Source organism: Terrapene carolina, unplaced genomic scaffold, assembly GCF_002925995.2.
Source record: "Terrapene carolina triunguis isolate 2854851 unplaced genomic scaffold, T_m_triunguis-2.0 Scaffold242, whole genome shotgun sequence".
NCBI lineage: Eukaryota > Metazoa > Chordata > Testudines > Emydidae > Terrapene > Terrapene triunguis.
Window position 1 is genome coordinate 1,348,569 of NW_020664593.1, and position 21,828 is coordinate 1,370,396.

The window sequence follows — 21,828 nt, forward strand, 5'->3', positions numbered from 1 at the left end:
AGCGACCTCAATCAACTCTTTTAAAACTCTTGGATGTAAGTTATCCAGACATGCTGATATAAAACTCTCTAACTTTATTAGCTGCTGTTTCACAGCCTCATGAGTTACTATTGGAATGTAAAGAGTATCATCATGTCATATGATATGATTACATCATCTGGCTTTTCCCCAAATATAGAACAGAAATATTTATTGAACACTTCTGCCTTTCCTGCATTATTATTGATAATTTTACCATTTCCATCTAGTAATGGACCAATACCATGTTAGGTTTCTTTTTTTTCTTAATATACTTTAAAAAACTCTTTTATCGTCCTTAACGATACTGGACATACGTTTTTCCTTTTATCCTTTTGCTTCCTTTATCAATTTTTTACAATTCCTAGCTTCTGATTTATATTCATTAATATCCCCTTTAGTTTGTGACACTGTTCTGTCTCACACAGTAATGCAGGCTTTGTTTCAAAAGAAGTTTTGTGTGGTCCTTGGGGGCTAGAAGTTAAAAAGGAAATCTCTGTTTCATACAGATTTTTCTGGTGAGCTGTCTCATTCAACCATAGATACCTTATTACATGGCCAGACACTAGTACTACAAATGATCCAGTTTAGATACAAGGCATTAATCTATACAAGTGACTGAAGAAAGCAATAAATTTGCCACTCAGGAAAAAATACCTGAGGATGGTTATGACAGTTCAATAAAAATATCTGCTTAGTATGCAAAAAAGAGGTTTAAAAAACAAACAAAAAGTTAAATTGTATAAGGAAATGGAATAGAAAATGCTAATGAAAATATAATTCCATTATATATATCAATGGTACACACTCATCTTGAATGTTGAGTACAGTTCCAGGAACCCAATTTTTTTAAAAAATGAAAGGGGTTCAGAGACAGATGATAAAAATGATTAGAGGAATGGATAGCTTCCATCTGAAGAAAGACTAAAAGGACTGGAACTAGAGGTGAGAGAAATTCAGAATTTCCATCCCATTGGAAATTCTGACATTTCAACATGTTTGCATCCCAAATCAGGATGAAAAGTTGAAATTTTGAAAATTTTCACAGAATGGAAATTAAAAAAAATCAGTTCAGAAATGCCAAAATAAACATTGCAATTTTGAGAGAAATGAAATATTTTGACATTCTGAAATTGAAACATGTTGTTTTGGTTTGTTGAACTGACCTGAATTGTTTGTTTCCAGTTGTTAAACTGCATTTTCCTATTGTGGCACATTGCCTCATAGGAGTTGTAGTTCAGGAGCCTGGGCCAGGCTCCCTGGCCAGACTATATCTCCCATGTTGCACCATGCAGCTTAGCCAGAAGGTAGCACTGCATTATGGGATCCAAGTGCATAGGGACAAATGGGAGTCCAAACTACAATTACCATAAGGCAGTGTGCTGATAGGGAAATGCAGTTTAATATTTTGCTGAACTTATTTGAAACTAAAAGTTTTGGGTCAATTCATCAAAACAAAATATTCCAATTCAGGTAGAATCAACCCAAAACAAAATATTTCATTTCAGCTTTCCTGACAAAAAAATGAATGTTGGGGGGGAAATTTCTCACCCAAACTTTTGATTTTTGTGGAAAATTTATTTTTCTCCCAGAAAATAATTAAAATGGAAAATTTCAAGCCAAGTCTTATTGGGATTAGTGAGTTTATCCCGTATAAAAGGGATATGGTAGAGGTATCTAAAATAATGAAGAATACTGAGAAGGGAAGAGATGCTTATATTAATGTATTCTCATAATACAAGAACAAGAGGACATTCAATTGAACTAAAAGGAACATTTAAACACATGTAAAAGTGAAAAAAAGAAATACTTTCCCCCCTCCCCCCCATTGTGTAATTACATTGTGGAACTCACTGGTCTTTGAGGCCAAGAGCTTAGCAGGACCCAAGAAAGGATTAGACATTCTTCATTATAGTGACTGGCTCCCTAATACTTCTGGGTCATAGCCACAGCAAAAAGTGATGGTATAGGGAGACATATGTAATGCCCCTTGTTTGGAGTTTATAAACCACCACATTTCTGTGAATTGGGATTCATAAACATTTAAAATGACAATCTTTGATTTGTTTGAGTTGAAATAATTTGTTTGATGGACAGTAGGTTCAGTTTGGCTATGGCTAATCTCAAGAATTTTAATCTCAGGGCGAGCATCACACATTTCTAGCATTATTCCTATGGGCAGTTTGTGGCAGTGAGATTGTTGTTTTTTCCTTTCTTCACCAATTTTTGTTTTTGCTGATAGAGATAAGTGCAAGCTGAAGAATCCAGAAACAAACTGCCACAGAGGCTGTGATTAGGAAGGGTCAGCCATAAAGCTTGGATCTGCTTTAAAACTGCTCACTTTGCAGTTATTGAGATCCAAAATTTTGGTTCAGATCAATCTCTAAATATTTATTGTATGATTTTATCTATAAGTATAATCATTCTATATATGAGCTACACCATATGATGTATCCACTGCCTGGTCTTCTTTTTAGTTTTCCTTACCTTTCAAGTGTGTTTCCACTCTTTAATTTTACATAGACTCTTGGATGTTGGTAGAACAAATTCTTTGTAGTCTGTACAACTGAGGCCTGGTCTACACTACGAGTTTAGGTCGACTTTAGCCGCGTTAAATCGACTTAAGCCTGGCCACGTTTACACTACGAAGCCCTTTCTGTCGACTTAAAGGGCCCTTTAAACCGGTTTCCTAACACCACCTCGACAAGGGGATTAGCGATAAAATCGGCCTTAGGGGGTCGGAATTGGGTTAGTGTGGACGGAATTCGACATTACTGGCCTCCGGGAGCTATCCCACAGTGCTTCATTGTGACCGCTCTGGACAGCACTCTCATCTCAGATGCACTGGCCAGGTAGACAGGAAAAGCCCCGCGAACGTTTGAATTTCATTTCCTGTTTGCTCAGCGTGGAGAGCACAGGTGACCATGCAGAGCCCATCAGCAGAGGTAACCGTGATGGAGTCCCAGTCCCAGTCCCAGGATCGCAGAAGAGCTCCAGCCTGGACCGAGCGGGAGGTACGGGATCTGATCGCCATCTGGGGAGATGAATCAGTGCTCGCCGAACTCCGAAGCAGTAAAAGAAATGGCAAAACATTACAAAAGATCTCCAAGGCCATGAAGGACAGAGGCCATAACAGGGATGCACAGCAGTGCCGCGTGAAAATTAAGGAGCTAAGGCAAGCCTACCACAAAGTCAGAGACGCAAACGGAAGGTCCGGGGCAGAGCCGCAAACATGCCGCTACTACGTGGAGCTGCATGCCATTCTAGGGGGTGCAGCCACCACTAGCCCAAGCGTGTTCTATGAGTCCCTCTCTGGAAACGGGGAAGCGGGTTCGGCGGACGAGGAAGATGAGGATGGAGAGAACATAGATAGCTCACAGCAGCAAGGAAGCGGAGAAACCAGTTACCCCAACAGCCAGGATATGTTTGTCACCCTGGACCTGGAACCAGTAACCCCCGAACTCACCCAAGACCCTGAGGGCACACAGGGGACCTCTGGTGAGTGTACCTTTGCAAAAATTACACATGGTTTAAAAACAAGCGTGTTTAATGATTAATGATTAATTTGCCCTGGCAATCGCGGCCAGTACAGCTACTGGAAAAGTCTGTTAACGTGTATGGGGATGGAGCGGAAATCCTCCAGGGACATCTCCAGAAAGCTCTCCTTCATGTACTCCCAAAGCCTTTGCAAAAGGTTTCTGGGGAGGGCTGCCTTATCCTGTCCGCCATGGTAGGACACTTTACCACGCCAGGCCAGTAGCACGTAGTCTGGAATCATTGCATAACAAAGCATGGCAGCGTATGGTCCCGGTGTTTGCTGGCATGCAGACAACATCCATTCCTTATCTCTCTTTGTTATCCTCAGGAGAGTGATATCATTCACGGTCACCTGGTTAAAATGGGGCAATTTTATTAAGGGGACATTCAGGGGTGCCCCTTCCTGCTCTGCTGAACAGAAATATACCCCGCTGTTAACCACGCGGTGGGGGGGAGGGTTGAAGTGACCATCCCAGAGAATTGGGTGTGTGGGGGAGGGGAGTTAGTTGGGTTTGTGCTGCATGTTAAACCTGAAATCGCAGCCCCTCCTTTTACATTGCAAACCCATTTTAAATGGCCAACCAAACGGGTGCTTGGTATGGGAAATGAGGGCAGAACTGTTTGAAACCATCCCCACATGTTAAGAAGGTTAAAAAAGCCCAAAGACTATATGTCTTACCATGGCTGCCTGCAAGCTGAAATCTGTGTCCTGGCACTGCGTGAGTGATCTCTCACACCAAACCAGGAGACTCTCAATATAAGAGGAATAATGCGACCTTGTAACGAAAGCACATGTGCTGTGTGATGTTGTGAACAGCAAAATCTAACGTGAAAGAGTCTACCCATTGTTCTCTAAAATGTATCTTTTTTAACAACCTCTCCCTTCTCCACCAGCTGCAAATCTTACTCCTTCGCAGAGGCTAGTGAATATTCGAAGAAGGAAGCGAAGGACGCGTGACGAAATGTTTACTGAACTTCAGACTGCCTCCCACGCTGACAGAGCACAGCTGAATGCGTGGAGGCAGTCAATGACTGATTTTAAAAAAGCCCAATATGAGCGAGAGGAGAGGTGGCGTGCTGAATCGCGGGCTGAAGAGGAGAAGTTGCGTGCTGAAACGCGGGCTGAAGAGGAGAGGTGGCGTCAACTTGTAATCAGAAAGCAAGAGTCGATGCTCCGGCTGCTGGAGCATCAAAGTGATATGCTCCTGCGTATGGTTGAGCTGCAGGAAAGGCAGCAGGAGCAGAGACCACCGCTACAGCCCCTCTGTAACCAACAGCCCTCCTCCCCAAGTCCCATTGCCTCCTCACCCAGACGCCCAAGAACACGGTGGGGGGGCCTTCGGCCACCCACTCACTCCACCCTAGATGATTTCCATAGCAATAAGTTTTAAAGTTTTAAATTGGAGTGTGTCCTTTTCCTTCCCTCCTCCCCCACCCATCCCGGGCTACCTTTCCAATTATCCCCCTAGTTGTGTGCTGAATTAATAAAGAATGCATGAATGTGAAGCAACAATGACTTTATTGCCTCTGCAAGTGGTGCTCTAAGGGGGGAGGGTAGTAGGGGAGGGTGGGGTGGTTGGTTTGCAGGGAAGTAGAGTTAACAGGGTGGTGGGGGAGGGGCAGAGGGTTCATCAAGGAGCAACAAACAGAAGTTTCACTCCGTAGCCTGGCCAGTCACAAAACTGGTTTTCAACGCTTCTCTGATGCGCACCGCGCCCTGCTGTGCTCCTCTAACCGCCCTGGTGTCTGGCTGCGCGTAATCAGCGGCCAGGCGATTTGCCTCAACCTCCCACCCCGCCATAAATGTCTCCCCCTTACTTTCACATATATTGTGGAGCGCACAGCAAGCAGCAATAACAATGGGGAGATTCTTTTCGCTAAGGTCTGAGCGAGTCAGTAAGCTGCGCCAGCGCGCTTTTAAACGTCCAAATGCACATTCCACCACCATTCGGCACTTGCTCAGCCTGTAGTTGAACAGGTCCTGACTGCTGTCCAGGCTGCCTGTGTATGGCTTCATGAGCCATGGCATTAAGGGGTAGGCTGGGTCCCCAAGGATCACGATAGGCATTTCAACATCCCCAATGGTTATTTTCTGGTCCGGGAAGAAAGTCCCTTCCTCCAGCTTTCGAAACAGAAGAGACTGCCTGAAGACGCGAGCATCATGTACTCTTCCCGGCCAGCCCACGTTGATGTCGGTGAAACGTCCCTTATGATCCACCAGGGCTTGCAGCAGCATTGAAAAGTACCCCTTGCGGTTTATGTAGTCGGTGGCTTGGTGCGCCGGTGCCAAGATAGGGATATGGGTTCCGTCTATCGCCCCACCACAGTTTGGGAATCCCATTGCAGCAAAGCCATCCACTATGGTCTGCACGTTTCCCAGAGTCACTACCCTTGATATCACCAGGTCTCTCATTGCCCTGGCAACTTGGATCACAGCAGCCCCCACAGTAGATTTGCCCACTCCAAATTGATTCCCGACTGACCGGTAGCTGTCTGGCGTTGCAAGCTTCCACAGAGCTATCGCCACTCGCTTCTCCACTGTGAGGGCTGCTCTCATCCTGGTATTCTGGCGCTTCAGGGCAGGGGAAAGCAAGTCACAAAGTTCCATGAAAGTGCCCTTACGCATGCGAAAGTTTCGCAGCCACTGGGCATCGTCCCAGACCTGCAACACGATGCGGTCCCACCACTCTGTGCTTGTTTCCCGGGCCCAGAATCGGCGGTCCACGGCATGAACCTGCCCCAGTAACACCAGGATTTCCACATTGCTGGGGCCTGTGCCTTGTGAGAGGTCCATGTCAATTTCCTCATCACTATCGTCGCCGCGCTGCAATCGCCTCCTCCTCAGCTGGTCCTGGTTTGGCTTTGGCATGTCCAGGAGGCTCTGCATGTTTTCCAGGACAATGCGCGTGGTGTTCATAGTGCTCATAATTGCCGCGGTGATCTGAGCGGGCTCCATGATCCCAGTGCTGGCTATGGCGTCTGGTCTGAAAAAAGGCGCGAAAGTAGTATCTGACGGACCAGGGGAAGAAGGGAGGGAGGGAGGGAGGGGCGAGTGACGACATGGCGTACAGGTACAGGGAATTAAAATCAAGAAAGGTGGCTTTGCATCAGGGAGAAACACAAACAACTGTCACACAGAATGGCCCCCCCCCAAAGATTGAACTCAAAAGCCTGGGTTTAGCAGGAGAGAGGGGGGAAGCAAATGAATGCAGAATAAATCTATTTTTTACATCTTAAGACGACGGTGCAGCATGACTGATAGCCCTTGGCATTTTCTGGGTGCTTGGCAGCAAATACTGGGCGCTTGGCAGTAAGCCTTCAGGTCTATTGCACGATCTGATGCCCACTGCAGTATGACAACGATGGATACCAGTCGTAATATGCTATCTACTGCCCAAAAGGCAAGGGGTTGCTGCTGTGTAGCAATCTAGCCCCATCCTACGCATAGTACATCTGATAACCATCATCATCAAGGCAAGGGGGCTGGTGCAATGCAGCCCCACGGCTGCCAGCCCCATGTCTGCCAGCACCCAGATCGCCATCGGCCTCTTCTGGGTGCTTAGCAGACAATATTGGGCACTTGGCAGAAAATAGCATACTACGACTGATAACCATCATTGTCTGCCCGGGTGCCCATGATCGACAGCCACTGCAGTACGATGACGACGGTTACCAGTCGTAATAAACCATCTTCTACCAAAAGGCAAGGGGCTGGTGCAATGCAGCCCTACGGCTGCCAGCCCCACAGCTGCCAGCACCCAGATCGCCAATGAAGGCTACCAGTCATGCTGCACCGTCTACCGCCAAAAGGCAGTAAGCTGCTGCTGCTGTTTAGCAATGCAGTCCCACGTTTGCCGGCACCCGGAAGAGATATGGTGACGGTGAGCTGAGCTGAGCGGGCTCAATGCTTGGCGTGGTATGTTGTCTGCACAGGTAACCCAGGTAAAAAGGCGCGAATCTATTGTCTGCCGTTGCTGTGACGGCGGGGGAGGGGCCTGACGCAATGTACCCAGAACCCCTCGCGGCACTGCTTTGCATCATCCGGGCATTGCGATCTCAACCCATAATTCCAATGGGCGCCGGAGACTCCGGGAACTGTGGGATAGGTACCATAGTGCAATGCGCCGGAAGTCGACGCTAGCCTCGGTACTGTGGACGCGGTCCGCCGACTTCATGCACTTAGAGCATTTTAGGTGGGGACACACACAATCGGCTGCATACAACCGGTTTCTATAAAACCGGCTTCTATAAATCCGACCTAATTTTGTAGTGTAGACATAGCCTGAGTATCTCGGTCAGGTTAAAGAGGTCACTAATTTCATACTCTCCTCCTCTTTTTTTTAATGGGCCACTTTCTCCCTAGAACTTTTTATATTTGTTAAAACCCTTAGCCTCTCTTTTGTTCTGCATTTGGTGGTGGATGTTGTTCTTTTCTTTTTTTTGTGCAGCGTTAACTGATTTGTTATATTCTTGTCTGGTTCCCACCTCCTTTTCCATTTCAGGTACAGGCCTTTTTAACCTCAGATATTTGAACAGTCTCTTTATAAGCCAATTTGGTCCTTTCTTGTCCTTAAGAGTCAGTGGAGCAGTGCCAATTTACTCTAGCTGAGAATATGTCTCAGTGACTTTTAAGATTCTCCTGATTTCTTCCATTCTGAAAGTTTAGTTGCACTTTGCACACTAGTGGTCCAGTCCATTGAGATACTGAATATTCTCAGCCCCATTTTCTTCAGTGGAAGTTGAGGGTGCTCAGCAGCTGGAAGGATTGAAATTTTTTAATTCCCCAGGATTAGTTGCCCTCCAACCTAATACTGGGGGCAGTTGTGGAGTACCAGGATATGCAGATAAAGGAGACTATAAAAAAGAGCAAGTTACATAAATCCAGAGATAATAGTGTTGATATAATAGGCTCTTGTTTAATATCAGATTGATGGAATGGCTGAATTTCTTGACTGTGACAGATAATCTTGGGTAAGGTCTAGATTGACTGGTTTGTGGGACTAATAAATCCTGTTTTGAAACATCACGTAGAACAGTCCTGGTCCCCTGCCTCACACATGTGTAATGTGCTTTGCAAGGAAGATTCCAATGGCTAGGTTTTCAGAAGAGCTCAGCATTCAGCAGTTCCCATTCTCAACTGGAGCAGCTCTAAATGGGAGCTGAGCTCTCTCAAAAATCTGGCCCCAAACTGTAATCTTCAAAATGTAAAAGCTTCCTTTACCTCCACACTGCTAGGTGGGACCTCAACACTATTGAAAAAGAGGACTGATTGGGAGAGAAAGAGCCACTTTGAAGTTTTAGGCTATGAATATATACTCGTATTCCTGGATGAAGCAAGAGTTATCTTTTTGAGACAAACATATAGGGCCAAATACACCGGTAAACTCCATCTGCTTGGCACTGCTCTACCAATTCAGAGGAGCAGTAAATCCAATTCAACTGGTAGGTTAAGATAGGTGTACAACAACTTTGCATTTCTGGAGCAGTGCCAAGCAGATGAAGCATACCAGTGAATCAGGCACACATTTTTTACCTCTCTGGCACCCATGTTCCTTTATTGAGTCTTGTGTGGAATAAACCAAGGAGGAAGTAATGGAGCCTGGCAATATGCAGTCCAGTGGATGTGAGACCCACATTTTGAACTAGAGTGACTGTTGTTTACTTTTTGCGTTTTCACTTTTAGATTCTCTTATTAATATTTCTGATATGGCTCTATGTAACACTCCATTTGTCAAACATTTGAGGGCATATTTTCGGTCTTCTTTTTCTATTATTGATTAACAGAGTGATGAGGTTTAGAGCATTTCAGTACCCTTACTGATGGGTATAACCCTCATTAAGCACACTTCTAAAACTTACTGAAGGAGAAAAAGGATATCCTTGTGGTTAAGGCACTGGACCAAGGCTCATGAGCTCTGGATTGAAATCCTGACTCTGTCATAAATTTCATGGGTGACTTTGGACAAGCCATTTAATCTGCCTGTGCCTCAGTCCCCATCTGTAAAATGGGATGATAATAATACTTACCTTTCTCCCACTTTTTGTCTGCCTGCTCTATTTAGCTTGTAACGTCTGTCACTATGGACGTAATTCTCATTTATCTTGAAGCTCCTTTACTCTGCTCTGGCTGTGTAAAAGGTCTTCAAGTGGAAGGAAATTATTTTGAGGCTCCTTTCTGCTGCCAGAGTGTGTAAAGGGGCATTAGTAAATGAAAATCAGACCCTGTGTGTCTTTTCGGTGGCTAGCACAATAGGCCCAATATTGTCTGGGGCCTGTAGGTGCTAGTGTAATACATATAATGCATATTGATAATAATGAATGTATTATAATTGGGACTGCACGCTTTTTATAATGTACCTCAAGTTTGAGAAAGCACAGTTAATACATTAGAATGAATGAATGAGAAATATTTTTTGGTAAGACACTCTGGTACACCATGACAGACTGCTGTAGAATTATCTTCCAGTTGTATTTTATGTTTAGCACGTGGCATTTGGCTACTATGAAGGATACTTAGGGAGAGGTCTATGTGGTTGAGCTACCACTATATGTTTGCTATATCCTCCAGGTACTTAGCCTTCCTAGGTGTGTGACCTTTTGTACTTATGGCCCCAATAACATGGTACCTTTTATGCATGTCTGTTACATGTGATTGACTTTGTGAAGGCCCCCTGTGCTGACATTAGCCAATATGAAAGTGAGAGATCTAGAGAGAACTATAGGGTCTGTCTGTGTTCAGCAGCCTGAATAAGGAATTCCCTTTATATTCATTTCAGCTGTGTTCTGTCTCTACCACAAGGGACACTGTATGACTATATGTGACCTTGCCCAAGTTTGCCATGTCTACGTGTGTGCAGGGTTTTGCGTGATCTATTTAGGGCATAGATTCCCATTGTTAGCAAATGTACTTTAAGGAGAGAAATGGCCACCTGTTGCACAAAATGTTCACAAAGCTTGCAAACAGAAATAAGCTGTGCAAATAAATAAATAAAACCTAACAGCTGCCACATTCTGGCCCAGAGAAACCTTCATTGCAGTGGAGTGGGAAGGGATCCACACTATGTATGTATATATACACAAACAGAGAGAGAGACAGAGAGGGGTTGTAAAGAGTTCCTGGACAAGTGGCATTATACACATGTAAGATTTTTCTCTTTATTTTTAATATTGTGTAGTTTAGTATCTTGGGTACTTTACAGTAAGGCATTTTTGAAGCCTAATATAATGAGTAATGCCCAAAAAATAAGTGACCAATAGGAGGACCCATTAGGAGATCTGAGGACAGTCATTGTGGACCAGTTCTGCCCTCAGTTACAGAAGTGCAGCTCCCAAAACAAAGATTTATAGATTCATAGTTTAAAGTCCAGCAGGGACCATTAGACCAGTCTGACCTCCTGTATATCATAATCCATTACACGTCACCCACTTACCCCTATATTGAGCCAAGTAACTTGTGTTGTGGCTAAAGCATATCTTCCAGAAAGGCATCCAGTCTTAATCTGAAGACATCAAGAGATGGAAAATCCACCACTTCCATTTGGAGTTTGTTCCAATGGTTAATCGCTCTCACTGTTAAAATGTATGCCTAATTTCTTATTTATATTTATCTGGTTTCAGCTGCCAGCCCTTGGGTCTTGTATGCCTTTTTTTCCGCTAGATGAAAGATCCCTTTAGTTCACTGCATTTTCTGCCCCTGAAGGTACTTACACTCTGTAATCAAGTCACCTCTCAATCTTCTTTTTGATAAGCCAGACTGAGCTCTGTAAGTCTCTCACTATAAGACATTTTCTCCAGCCCATGAACCATTTTTGTGACTCTTTCTACACTCTCTCCAATTTTTTCCAACATTCTTTTTAAAACACGGACATTAGTACTGGACGCAGTATTCCAGAACTGGTCTCACCAATGCCATGTACCGAGGTAAAATAACCTCCCCACTCCTACATGCTACTCCTTTGTTTATGCTTGGGTACTTCAGAGTAATGCATTTTTTCAGTGCACGAGTTGCACTACTTGAATACAAGATTTACTTTATATGACCACGGGTCCTTTTTCTTAATGCTTGAATATAAGGCACAATATTTCCATGGGTATTCATCCATGAAAGCTCATGCTCCTATACATCTGTTAGTCTATAAGGTGCCACAGGACTCTTTGCTAATATTTCCATTGTATTCCAAGTTCAAATAAAGCCCTGCTGAAAAACAATGTGTAGAATTAGTGAAAAAAGTCAACACCTTTCATAGCTCTGATATGGCTTCATCTTCAGCACTGGGTTGCTGTGTGGTCACAAGTGGGCTGTTATGAAAAAGTAGGTTGTCTGTGTGGTGGACATTGGGCAACTGGATTATAGAAAGCACTTGAAGATAGTAGACTGTTGTGTTGTATAAAGTGGGACTCCAGGGCAAGTGGGGATATGCGGCTATGCTGCAGAAAGCAGGTCGGGGATGCTGCCCTGTTGTGCACCACATAATGCAGATGGTGGCATTGTGCTGTTGGGCTGTGGAGAGAGGGGACCAAATTCTGCTCTTGCTTACATCTATGCAAGGGATTGGAATATCAATAGAGTTGCACAGTGAAACTGGGGCAGAATTTAGCCCTGGGTGGGGAAGATATTGGGCTTGTGTATAGTGGAAAATGGATAGGAGATACTGGGTTGTTGTTTCAGAAGGCGGATAGGTAGACTTAGTTTTTTTAACTGAACAGTAGGGACAATGTCAGATTTAATACCCCATTAAAAATGGTTTGTTACAGTAGGCATACCCCTAAACCTCCATTTCGTGTCAATGTAACACTGTTGGTCCATTAGGAGGTGCTTGCCTTTGAAATGAGATGAGTTCTGTGGTTGGGATGGTAGTAACCTTTTTTCATTGTATATTCAGCGGGGGCTCTGCTCTCCCCCCAGCGGCCGGGGGCAGGGCACCGGAGGGGAGGGCGGCCGGAGCCCTGGGAGGAGGGCGGCGAGCCCCGGCGGGGGCTCGGCTCTCCCCCCGACGGCCAGAGCGCCGGGGGCAGGGCAGTGAGAGGGCGGCGAGCCCCGGCTGGGGCTCGGCTCTCCCCCCGGCGGCCGGAGCCCCGGGGCGAGGGCGGCGAGCCCCGGCGGGGGCTCCGCTCTCCCGCCGGTGGCCGGGGGGAGGGCGCCGGGGGGGAGGGCGGCCAGAGCGCCGGGGGGAGGGCGGCGAGCCCGGCTGTGGCCCCGCTCTCCCCGGCGGCCGGAGCGCCGCGCCGCTCCCCTCCAGGTGCCGCCCCAAGCACCAGCTTGGTTGCCTGGTGCCTGGAGCCGGCCCTGCTGATAGGCACAGGCACTGTTACCCATTCCAGGAGTTCCCATTTTTTTCTGGGCCAATGCTAGCAGACTGCTGGATATGTGGTCAATGTGATGGTCAGGGCCTTTCATGATAGTAAAAATCCATACAATAGGGTAACAGAAAGAGGAGAACTTGTTATAAACACCAAGTCCAATAGACAGAAGTCTAGGGATGTTTATTATGCATATAAAAAAAGCCCAGGGCACCTTCTGAACCTAACTGTCAATATTGTTGCAAGAAGTTCCTCACAAACAGCACCAGCTCTTCTTATGCAGGTCAGACACAGTCTCCATCATCTGAAATGGGATCAGCTCACTGGTTCTACAGGCTCTTTGTGATGAGGAGTAGCAGGTTTTGGACTCTTTATTCTCTTTTCCTTCTCTAAACTCTTTGGGGAGAGAAGATTGCCTGGGCTGGCTGAAGGGACAGCATGTTCCTGTGGTAGGCAGGGACTTCTCTGCACAGAAAACAGAATGTCAACATTTCCTTCCAGTTACGTCACTACATATATCACGGCTGAGTTAAACAACAGAGAACAGCAGAGGGAAAGAGAATATATGAGGTACAGGCAAGAAAGAAAAGGGTTGTTTTTAGAAGAGATTGGAGAAGGCGGGGAGAGTCAACAACACAGGGGTCCAGGAAGTTGTTCCAGTCAACAGGAGCTATAGAGAATCTATGGGATTTTGGGAAGGGACATACTGGAGGTAGATTTTTGACTGGAGGGAGTTCATAGAGAAAAGTCCATAAAGTCAGCTGGTGCAAGTCCATGGTGGCTGTTAGAAACAAGGAGGGCAGATCTGAACTGAGCTCACCCTAAGTGAAAGGGGTAAGGATACAGTATGAAAGGATTAGAATCCTCGATTGTCTCCATCCCCACCCTTACTAATGTCAGTAATGGAAGAGCTCAGTTTTGATGTGTCCTTTCTGAGGGACTATATCCTGCCCTGGAAGGAGGAGAGACTCCACCTAATAGGTGTGTAACCACTAAGAACCAAATGTACTTAGCAAATAGTATGAATTCCCAACCCCCAGCCCATCAATGCTGTGTATAGCAGCAGGTAGCCAGCCTTCATATGGTACCAGTCACTATAGTGTTCCATCTTTCACATGGAGTCACTTGCCTGTGTGTCCTGCACCTCCCCTGGATCTCAGATTAGGCACTTGGAGTTTTGTATGAAGCAGTTCTTCCAGGGGATTCTGACGGGGTCTTTCTCTGGGGGAGACAGAAGAAGCCATATGAAGCTTCTCTCACCTGGAAGCCTGTTTGTTAATATCTCAGTCAGCAGCAGTAACTGGTACCTGCCATTGTTCACCATTGAGCATGTCCACACACTTCTCTGTGTCAGGAACCACTCCCTCCATAGCCAGAATCACAGGGCTTCATTTTCCCTACAGTTACACCAGTGTAAACCAGAAGTAAATCTGTTGAATTCAAAGAGAAGAGAACCAAGCCCAGAAGATCAAAGTGTCAGAAGTGACTCAGGCTGTGTTGCTGCTATATTCCATTACAAACAAGTAGATGGGCCAAAATGATCTATGCTACTGCCAGCCACTGGTCTCTGCAATGAATAACCCTAGGGACTGGAGGCAGCAGGTTCTTTCTGTTAGGACCTAAAACTAAAAACAGCAGGGCAAGTTGGCCATTCCCCTTTATGTACCCATGCATATCAAAGATAGAATGCTATGGTTTTGGAGTACTGCAGGATGCAGAGTAGGAAATCAATCAGTGGAGCTGACTCTGAGGTGCTGGATGCCGCAACTCATTTTGAATTCATTAGGAGTGGAATGAACTTTGGATCTCAAAGGAGGTGCTCAGCACTTCACAGGATCAATCTTTTTTTAAGGTTGACTCCAGATTGGAGGACTTGGCTCATCAAAAATGAAGGAAAATACTACGTAAGTCCCAATGATTACAGAACAAAGAACTGGCAATGCCAGTGAGACCTCCTCACCCATCTCCCAAATCAAAAAACAAAACAAAACAAAACAAAAGGGTAATTTTCTGAACAATAGCATTTGCTGTTCTGAAGTCTAATCTAGGGGTAATCACAGATCATGCTTCAGGGCACAAAAATGTGATAGTCATAGAGGTAAGGAAAGATTTGATTTTCCCATGTGTCACATTGCACAGTTGGTCAGATATTGACACATAAGATATTGGCCACTGCTGGAGACCTAATGGACTAACAGTTTGCATCTGGACAGTGAATTATAATAAAAGGATCTGATTCTTTTTTCACTTACATCATTGTCAAACAGGAGTAATTCTACTGGAGTTACTGGAGTTACATCAGTGTAAAATGGGAGAGAGGAGGATCAGGCCCAAGATCTGTAGATCTCGGTAGCACACAGTTCCAGTCAATTCACTGAAATGCTGTTGACTCTAGGCATCTGCTTAAAGCCAGAGATTGTCCAATGAGAAATCACAGGGATGACTTATACTGAAAATTGTTCAGAGTGAGGTTCAGTGCCAGGTTCACTCAGGATTGTTACAGAAGCAAAAGGTTTGTGAATGACACCTTGTTCTATAAATTCATCAGATGATACGAGCTAAGCAGTTTGTGCCCATGTCATTACAGTTAGGAGGTTTCCAAGAACCCTTATGTGCTTCAGGAAGTGGTGTTGGTGGTTCAGTAGGTGGCACTTTTCTCTCTGAGTCTTTACTGAACCAGTGCTTTTTGCCTTCAGATGTACTCTGCTGCTGATGGTATGTCTTTCAGATAAACTGTAAATCTGAGACTCTGACCATTTGTGATGATTAAAGTTTACATCACACTTTTTGCAATGGAAGAGATGCTAGCCCTGGTGCTAGCCCTCCCTATATGTCCCCGAAGGGCAGTATTTCCTGTCTTAAACAGTATGTAATATTCCTGTACACCGTTAAACAGTTGTCTTATTCTCCCATGGACATGGCTTCATTTGAGTGGTTGGTGAGGTCATCCTTGGATATAGTTTGTATATCAATTTTTTTAAATTTGCAAAGCTCCTTAGAATCCTTTGTTCTGAAAGTCTCTGTGTACGTTTATGTTATTTATCAATTGCATTTGATTATTTAATATTAATATTAGTAAGTAATTTCCCATAAAACCAACTTGTAAAGCAATCTCTAATTTTAAAATGTTATGAATTTCTTTCGATGTAAAGATGGTGTGAATACTGGTGCAAGGAATCACCACTGTTAAAGATAACTTTAATTTACCCCAGTAGTCTAGTATTATACTGATTATTGTGCTTTTGCTCGTTAGTACAAAAGATATTTTCAGTATAGACATCTGGCTCAACATGCCAGCTTTTCTTTTGGTTGATCTCAGTCCCAGCTCTCTTCCTTTCTATCTAACCCCCTTTACTCCCTTCCTTCTCCACAAAGAAATCTAGGGGTCTCTTGAAATCCTTTATGCCATTTGCTTCAATTGCTTTCCCCAGTAACTGATTCCATATGTTTACCATCCTTCCTCCTTGTCCTTCAGAAGCCTATAGCATTTTCCTCACCAAAAGCTGCATGGTTATTTTCCCAGGAAATGTCATTTTTCCAAAAATTATATTATTGGAGCATGGATGCCAGGTTTGTATAATTTTTGGTGGTGCCCAGAATAGGTCCAAGCAGAGCCGTCCTATCCATAGAACGGACTGGGGCAACCCCCCCAAGCCCTGTGCTTTGCGGGGCCCTGCACTTCTGGGGGATGCGGAGCCCAGGGCAGCCTGGGGATTTAGCAAGAGGCCTGGCGCTGGCAGCAGTGAGTGACCCAGCCCCAGCCCGCTCTGTTCCGCTACGCCCTGCCGGCTCCCGGCGTTGGTCAGGGGAGGATGTGGAAACCGGAAAGAGGCGGGGCGGGGCCTTGAGGGAAGGGGTCGAATGGGGTAGAGGTGGGAGAGGAGCAGGGGTAGAAAAAGGCAGGGCAGGGGATTGGGGGAAGGAGTGGAGTGGGGACGGGGCAGGGGCGGAGCAGGGGTGGGAAGAGGTGGAACAGAGCTGCTGCTGGCACCAGGCCCCCCACTAACCTCCAGACTGCTCTGGACCCTGTGTCCCCCTGAAGCGCAGAGCCGGGGACGGTTGCCCCGGTTCATCCTATGGATGGGATAGCTCTGAAAATATAAGCTCCAACACTGGTGGAGCCGGGCCCACGTTCCTGAATATTGGTGGAGCATGGGCACTACGGGCCCATATAACTCGCCGTCTATGTATAGGAACAAATAAAATACATTTCCAAAGTGGTGCTGCCAAAAAACAAAAACAAAAAAGCCTTCATTATTTTTGATGACAAGGGTATTAAAAGGAAAAAAAGTACTTTGTTTAAAAATAGCTAACTCTGCAATAGTAGTGTGGGATGATGTGCAATTAAATGGAACGTAGTTTTCCAGTGAGCCCATCTAACTGTGGGTTGAATTATTTTTTTCCTTTCTATTTTTAATCTATACATTGTGCTTCATTCTCAGCATCATGATGATGTTTTATATTTTATGTTGTGGGCAATTTTATTCAGCTGTTTCTAAAACTTTACTAAAATGCTAGATGTCATGTTGGAAACACAGATCCAGAAATCAGTTAATAAATCAGAACAAACTATAATAACATATAATAAAAGCCCATTGCGCCACTCTCCAGAGGTTCTCACTGTTGGTTCTTTTCCTTCCTTCCCCCACTGGTGCAGCAGAACTGAAATGTCTTATGTGGTGTATTTATTTTTCAGATTCAGAGCCGAGTACTGGGTCAGACACAGAGGTGTTGACTGAGAGAACATCCTGCTCATTTGGCTCCCACTCTGACCTCACATCTGGTGGCTCAGGTCCCCAGCCTCCTCCTCCATCATCCATGGAGGAGATCCAGGTAGAGCTGCAGTGTGCTGACCTCTGGAAAAGATTCCATGACATTGGGACAGAGATGATCATCACTAAAGCAGGCAGGTAAGATACGCCTGGCTTCTTGCCCAATAAAAACAAACAGAAAGAGGACACACTTTTTAGTATGGTTACGGCTGGGTTTTAAACTTGTTTTCTTTCTTTAAAGAAGAATGAATACATGAATGAATTAGAAGAAGCAAACAGTTGTCAAAGTTATGTAGCTGTACCTCCTTGTGCTGTGATCTTGTCAGATCTCATAAGTTAAACAGGGCTGAGCCAGGTTACTGTTGAGAGAGGAGACCTCCAAAGGAAATTCATGCACTGCAGGATCAAGATATGGTTGATGCTGGCCTTCTCTCGGAGGGAATACCGAGACAATGGCCATAGTGCTGTCTTTCAGATGAGATATACAATTGAAACCTGGGCCATTCATGTTCTTTAAAGATCCCATAACACCCCATGAGGCTATCTCTGTTAATCCCAGTTCTAGTGGAATTAACTCAGGTTTGTGCCAATCTAACATGTTCCTCCAGCTCCAGGTGGGTACATTCTTGACTTCCTGTACTAACAGGTACATACATAGGATTTCTCACAGCTGTTATCCTCCACCCCAGAAGTAGCTGCATTTCAGTTGGGAGTGTGGAGGAACCAGGAGTAATTTGGGATTTTTTTTTAAAAAAAGGCAGTTCATCCTGTCACACCATCAGCCATAACTGAAGACATTTTCACTCCTGGAAATAGTTAAATTTTTATATTAGCCAAAAATGAAAGCTGAGGTTAGCCTTAACATTTCTAGAGTTCTCAGATTTGAAGGGGGCAGGGAGAATTCCAGCTCTATGGGCATTAATTTTATGCTGTATGTTTCAAACTATTGGCGTTTTAATTCCAATTAAGTTTGTTAAAAACAAATCAGCACCATGGACAGAGAAATGATAAAAGATGAGTGAGCCAGTTTGGCTAAAATATGAACTGCTCTGCCCCTTTTCCAAAAATGCATATATGGAACCTTTCTGAAGGTTTGAGGAAAACGATTAAAATATTTCTCAGTCTGGTCCTTATAGACTGTTCTTGTGGGATATTCACCATTGTTTTGTGGCTCCAGGAGGATCAGATAGCTCAGGAAAAGTTTGGAAATATCCATCCTTTGAAAGCTTATCAGAACCAAACTGACTTTTGGGACCTTTTGAGGTTCTCTCATCACTAAATTGAGGTCCCCTCATCATTAGAGGATCACCAATACTCTTTGTGTTGTCATTCTTTCAGACTGCAGTACGTCCTCCCATCAGAAATAGAAGAGGAGGGGTAACAGGAATAACTTAATAATAATACTTGATCTTATATAATATTTTCCATCTATAGATCTCAAACCTGGCAGTGGGTGGGATTATGGCACAATTTCCTTCTGCAGTTGTTTGCAGGAGTCACCTAACTAGCATGCACAAGAGAAAGGTATTTGTGAGCTGAAATCTCTTTTGGGATTCATCAAATGTCCTGATGTTCCCAGCTTGAGAAAATTTGGAAGATGAATTACAGTTCTTTCATCTCCTACAGCTTAAATTAAGACCCATTCCCACTGAACATGAGAAACAAGAAGGGGTAATGGCTTTGGGATCAAGGGGCTAACATCCTGTTTTATTCCTTGGGTTTGTGCATACTGGGATCCATACTTGGAATGAATGATTTATATGAGGAGATGTCAACTCCATGGCTCTCCACTGCCATTGTCAGGAGTGTCCCACAGAAATTTCTGATATTTCAATATTTATTTTCATCCCAAATGTGGATGAAAAGTTGAAATACTGAAATTTTACATGTACTGAAAAGTTCCACCACATTTTGATGGCAGAATGTTGTGTGGCATTTTTGAGCGAAACAAAACATGTAGATATTCCCCCAACTGAAATGTTTCATTTCTGTCTGTTGAACTGCCTCATGCCCCCCTTCTTTTCTATGGGCAAGAAGCTGCCTGGCTGGACTACACTTCCCATGATGTGCCTGTAGTCATGTGCTTTCCATGAGGCACCAAGTGGGTCAGTCAGAGGATACTGCATTGCACCATGGGAGATGTAGTCCAGCCAGGGATCCCGGCCCACAGGAGACTCTGGGGGCATGAGACACCTGAACTAAAACTCCCAGAAGACAACATGACAGCATAGAAAGATACAGTTTAATAAAACAAAATATTTTGGGTCAGCTCAACAAACTGAAATATTTAGATTTGGGTCAAACTCATCCAAAACAAAATATGTCATTTTTAGCATTCCTCCAAAAATTTTGGAAAATTTCATTTATGCAGAAACTGCATTTTCTATTGAAAGATATTTTTGATGAAAATTTTCAGCCAAAAACTTTTGGCTGAAAACAGACTCTTGCAATTTGGAATTGTCAAAACATTTTGTTTTGAGATTTTTGATTGAAACAAAACATTTCAACATTTCTGGATTGAAACATTTCATTTCAACTTGGTTTGACATTAAACCACATCCTTGGAGCTTCCACAGATCTCATGGAAGTTGTAGTTCAGTTGTTTTATACATCCCTTCTGCTCTGTGGGCTGGCCTCCCCAGATGGACTACATCTCCCATGATGCACCACAGTCATGTGATTCCCTTGATGCACTGTGATGGGTCAGCAAGAGAGGAGGCTGTGGTTTATCATGGGAGAGTAGTCCAGCCAAGGAATCTGGCCCCTAGGGGAGAATAGGGGCATGAGGCACCTGAACATGAAGTGCCATAGCAGCAAAGGTAGACCAATTTTAACTTTGAACGGTCCTGAAATAAGACATTTCCCCAGCCTGAATTTTTTTGATTTGGACAACATGATCCAAAATGAAATATCTTCTTTTCAATTTTCTCAAAGGGAGCTTTCAGTTTTTGATGGAAAGTCTTCAGTTTTCAGGTTTTCCTTTAAAAGTCAATGTTCTGTGGAAAATCTTTGTTTTTGTCAGTATTTTCCATGGATCCTCCTCCCCCGATCCCAAATTTTTCAACAATCTCTAGAACTGGAACACCTTGTCTGAGATATTTAGCAGCAAATGTTAAAATAGTTAAGAGCCTTAAAACTGTCTTTATTGTAAATAGACTGATACAGCACTCATTTAAGTCATTTTTAATATGGAACAAAATTGGGGAAATATTAAATCTTTAAAGGTCTAGTAGGGAAGGGGACACTTCTTTCTCTGTTTTGTACCATGAGCCCATTGATCAATCCCAATGATAGCTCCTTTAGGTGCCTTTGAAAATCCCATCCTTGATTATTTCATTTATTTTTCCACTAACAAATGTGTAAAAATCTCTGGGCATGATACAAAATATATTATCCCCCACACAACTTATTGAGCAAAACCATAGACTTCTTCCTGTCCCAAAATGATGTCCACTCGTGCAAAAGCATTGAAAGAAGAGAAAAACCCTTCACTGTACATGTACTTCACTGTACACACATGCTCTGGCTGACCAAAGGAGAAACAAATTCCACAAAATAGTCTCTCTTCCTAGCCTACTAGCATTCATAGCTAGGTACCATTAGCAAAAGCACTTTACCCTATCTCCTTTGCCACTTGGCTTGATCAACTCACACTGGTCTGGGGAGATGAGTTTGGAAGGGAAGGGAGTCAAGAGCTCCATCTGGTGTTGAGAATTTTGACAGGAATTTTGGCATCAAAGTTCATAAGTGAGTTTGTGCAATATGAACAATACTAAGGTGACACATTAAGATTCTGCTTAATAGAAATGCTGCTAACTAGCAACTAGTATTTAATAGCAACATATACTCCCATCCCATCAACATTAAAGTGTTAAAGTGATTTGGATATGGACCAGAAGCATACTGCTTATTATTCACTTCTTTAAAAGAGAGGTCCTACCTATAATCAATGTCCTGGATCAAAGCATACTCAACTGAGCAGTTCTGCTGCATGCCATGGGTTCCAGACATGTGGACTTGTTCCTTGCCAATAAAGTTTGGGTTTTGGAGGCCCTACATGAGCCTGGTGCTAAAGCAAGTGTGAGTAGCGAAGAAGCTTGGTGTTTCAAAGTTGATTGTTTTGTGCTTTTTTTCTAATTGTAGTTATATTTAACTTTTAACCCCTCACCTTCCCTCTGCTCATTAATCCGCCTACAGTGGG

General features: G+C 44.1%; 1 protein-coding gene across 2 annotated transcripts in view; it reads left to right on the plus strand.

Annotated features, from left to right (window-relative positions):
- Nucleotides 1-21,828, plus strand: part of TBX15 (T-box transcription factor 15) — a 146,346-nt gene that overhangs the window by 76,439 nt on the left and 48,079 nt on the right. For both annotated transcript variants that reach the window (XM_024217743.1, XM_024217742.2), the window contains exon 2: nucleotides 17,552-17,765. In XM_024217743.1, coding sequence (XP_024073511.1) covers nucleotides 17,674-17,765 — 92 coding nt within the window. In that variant the 5' untranslated portion in view covers nucleotides 17,552-17,673. The remainder of the gene's footprint in view (nucleotides 1-17,551; nucleotides 17,766-21,828) is intronic.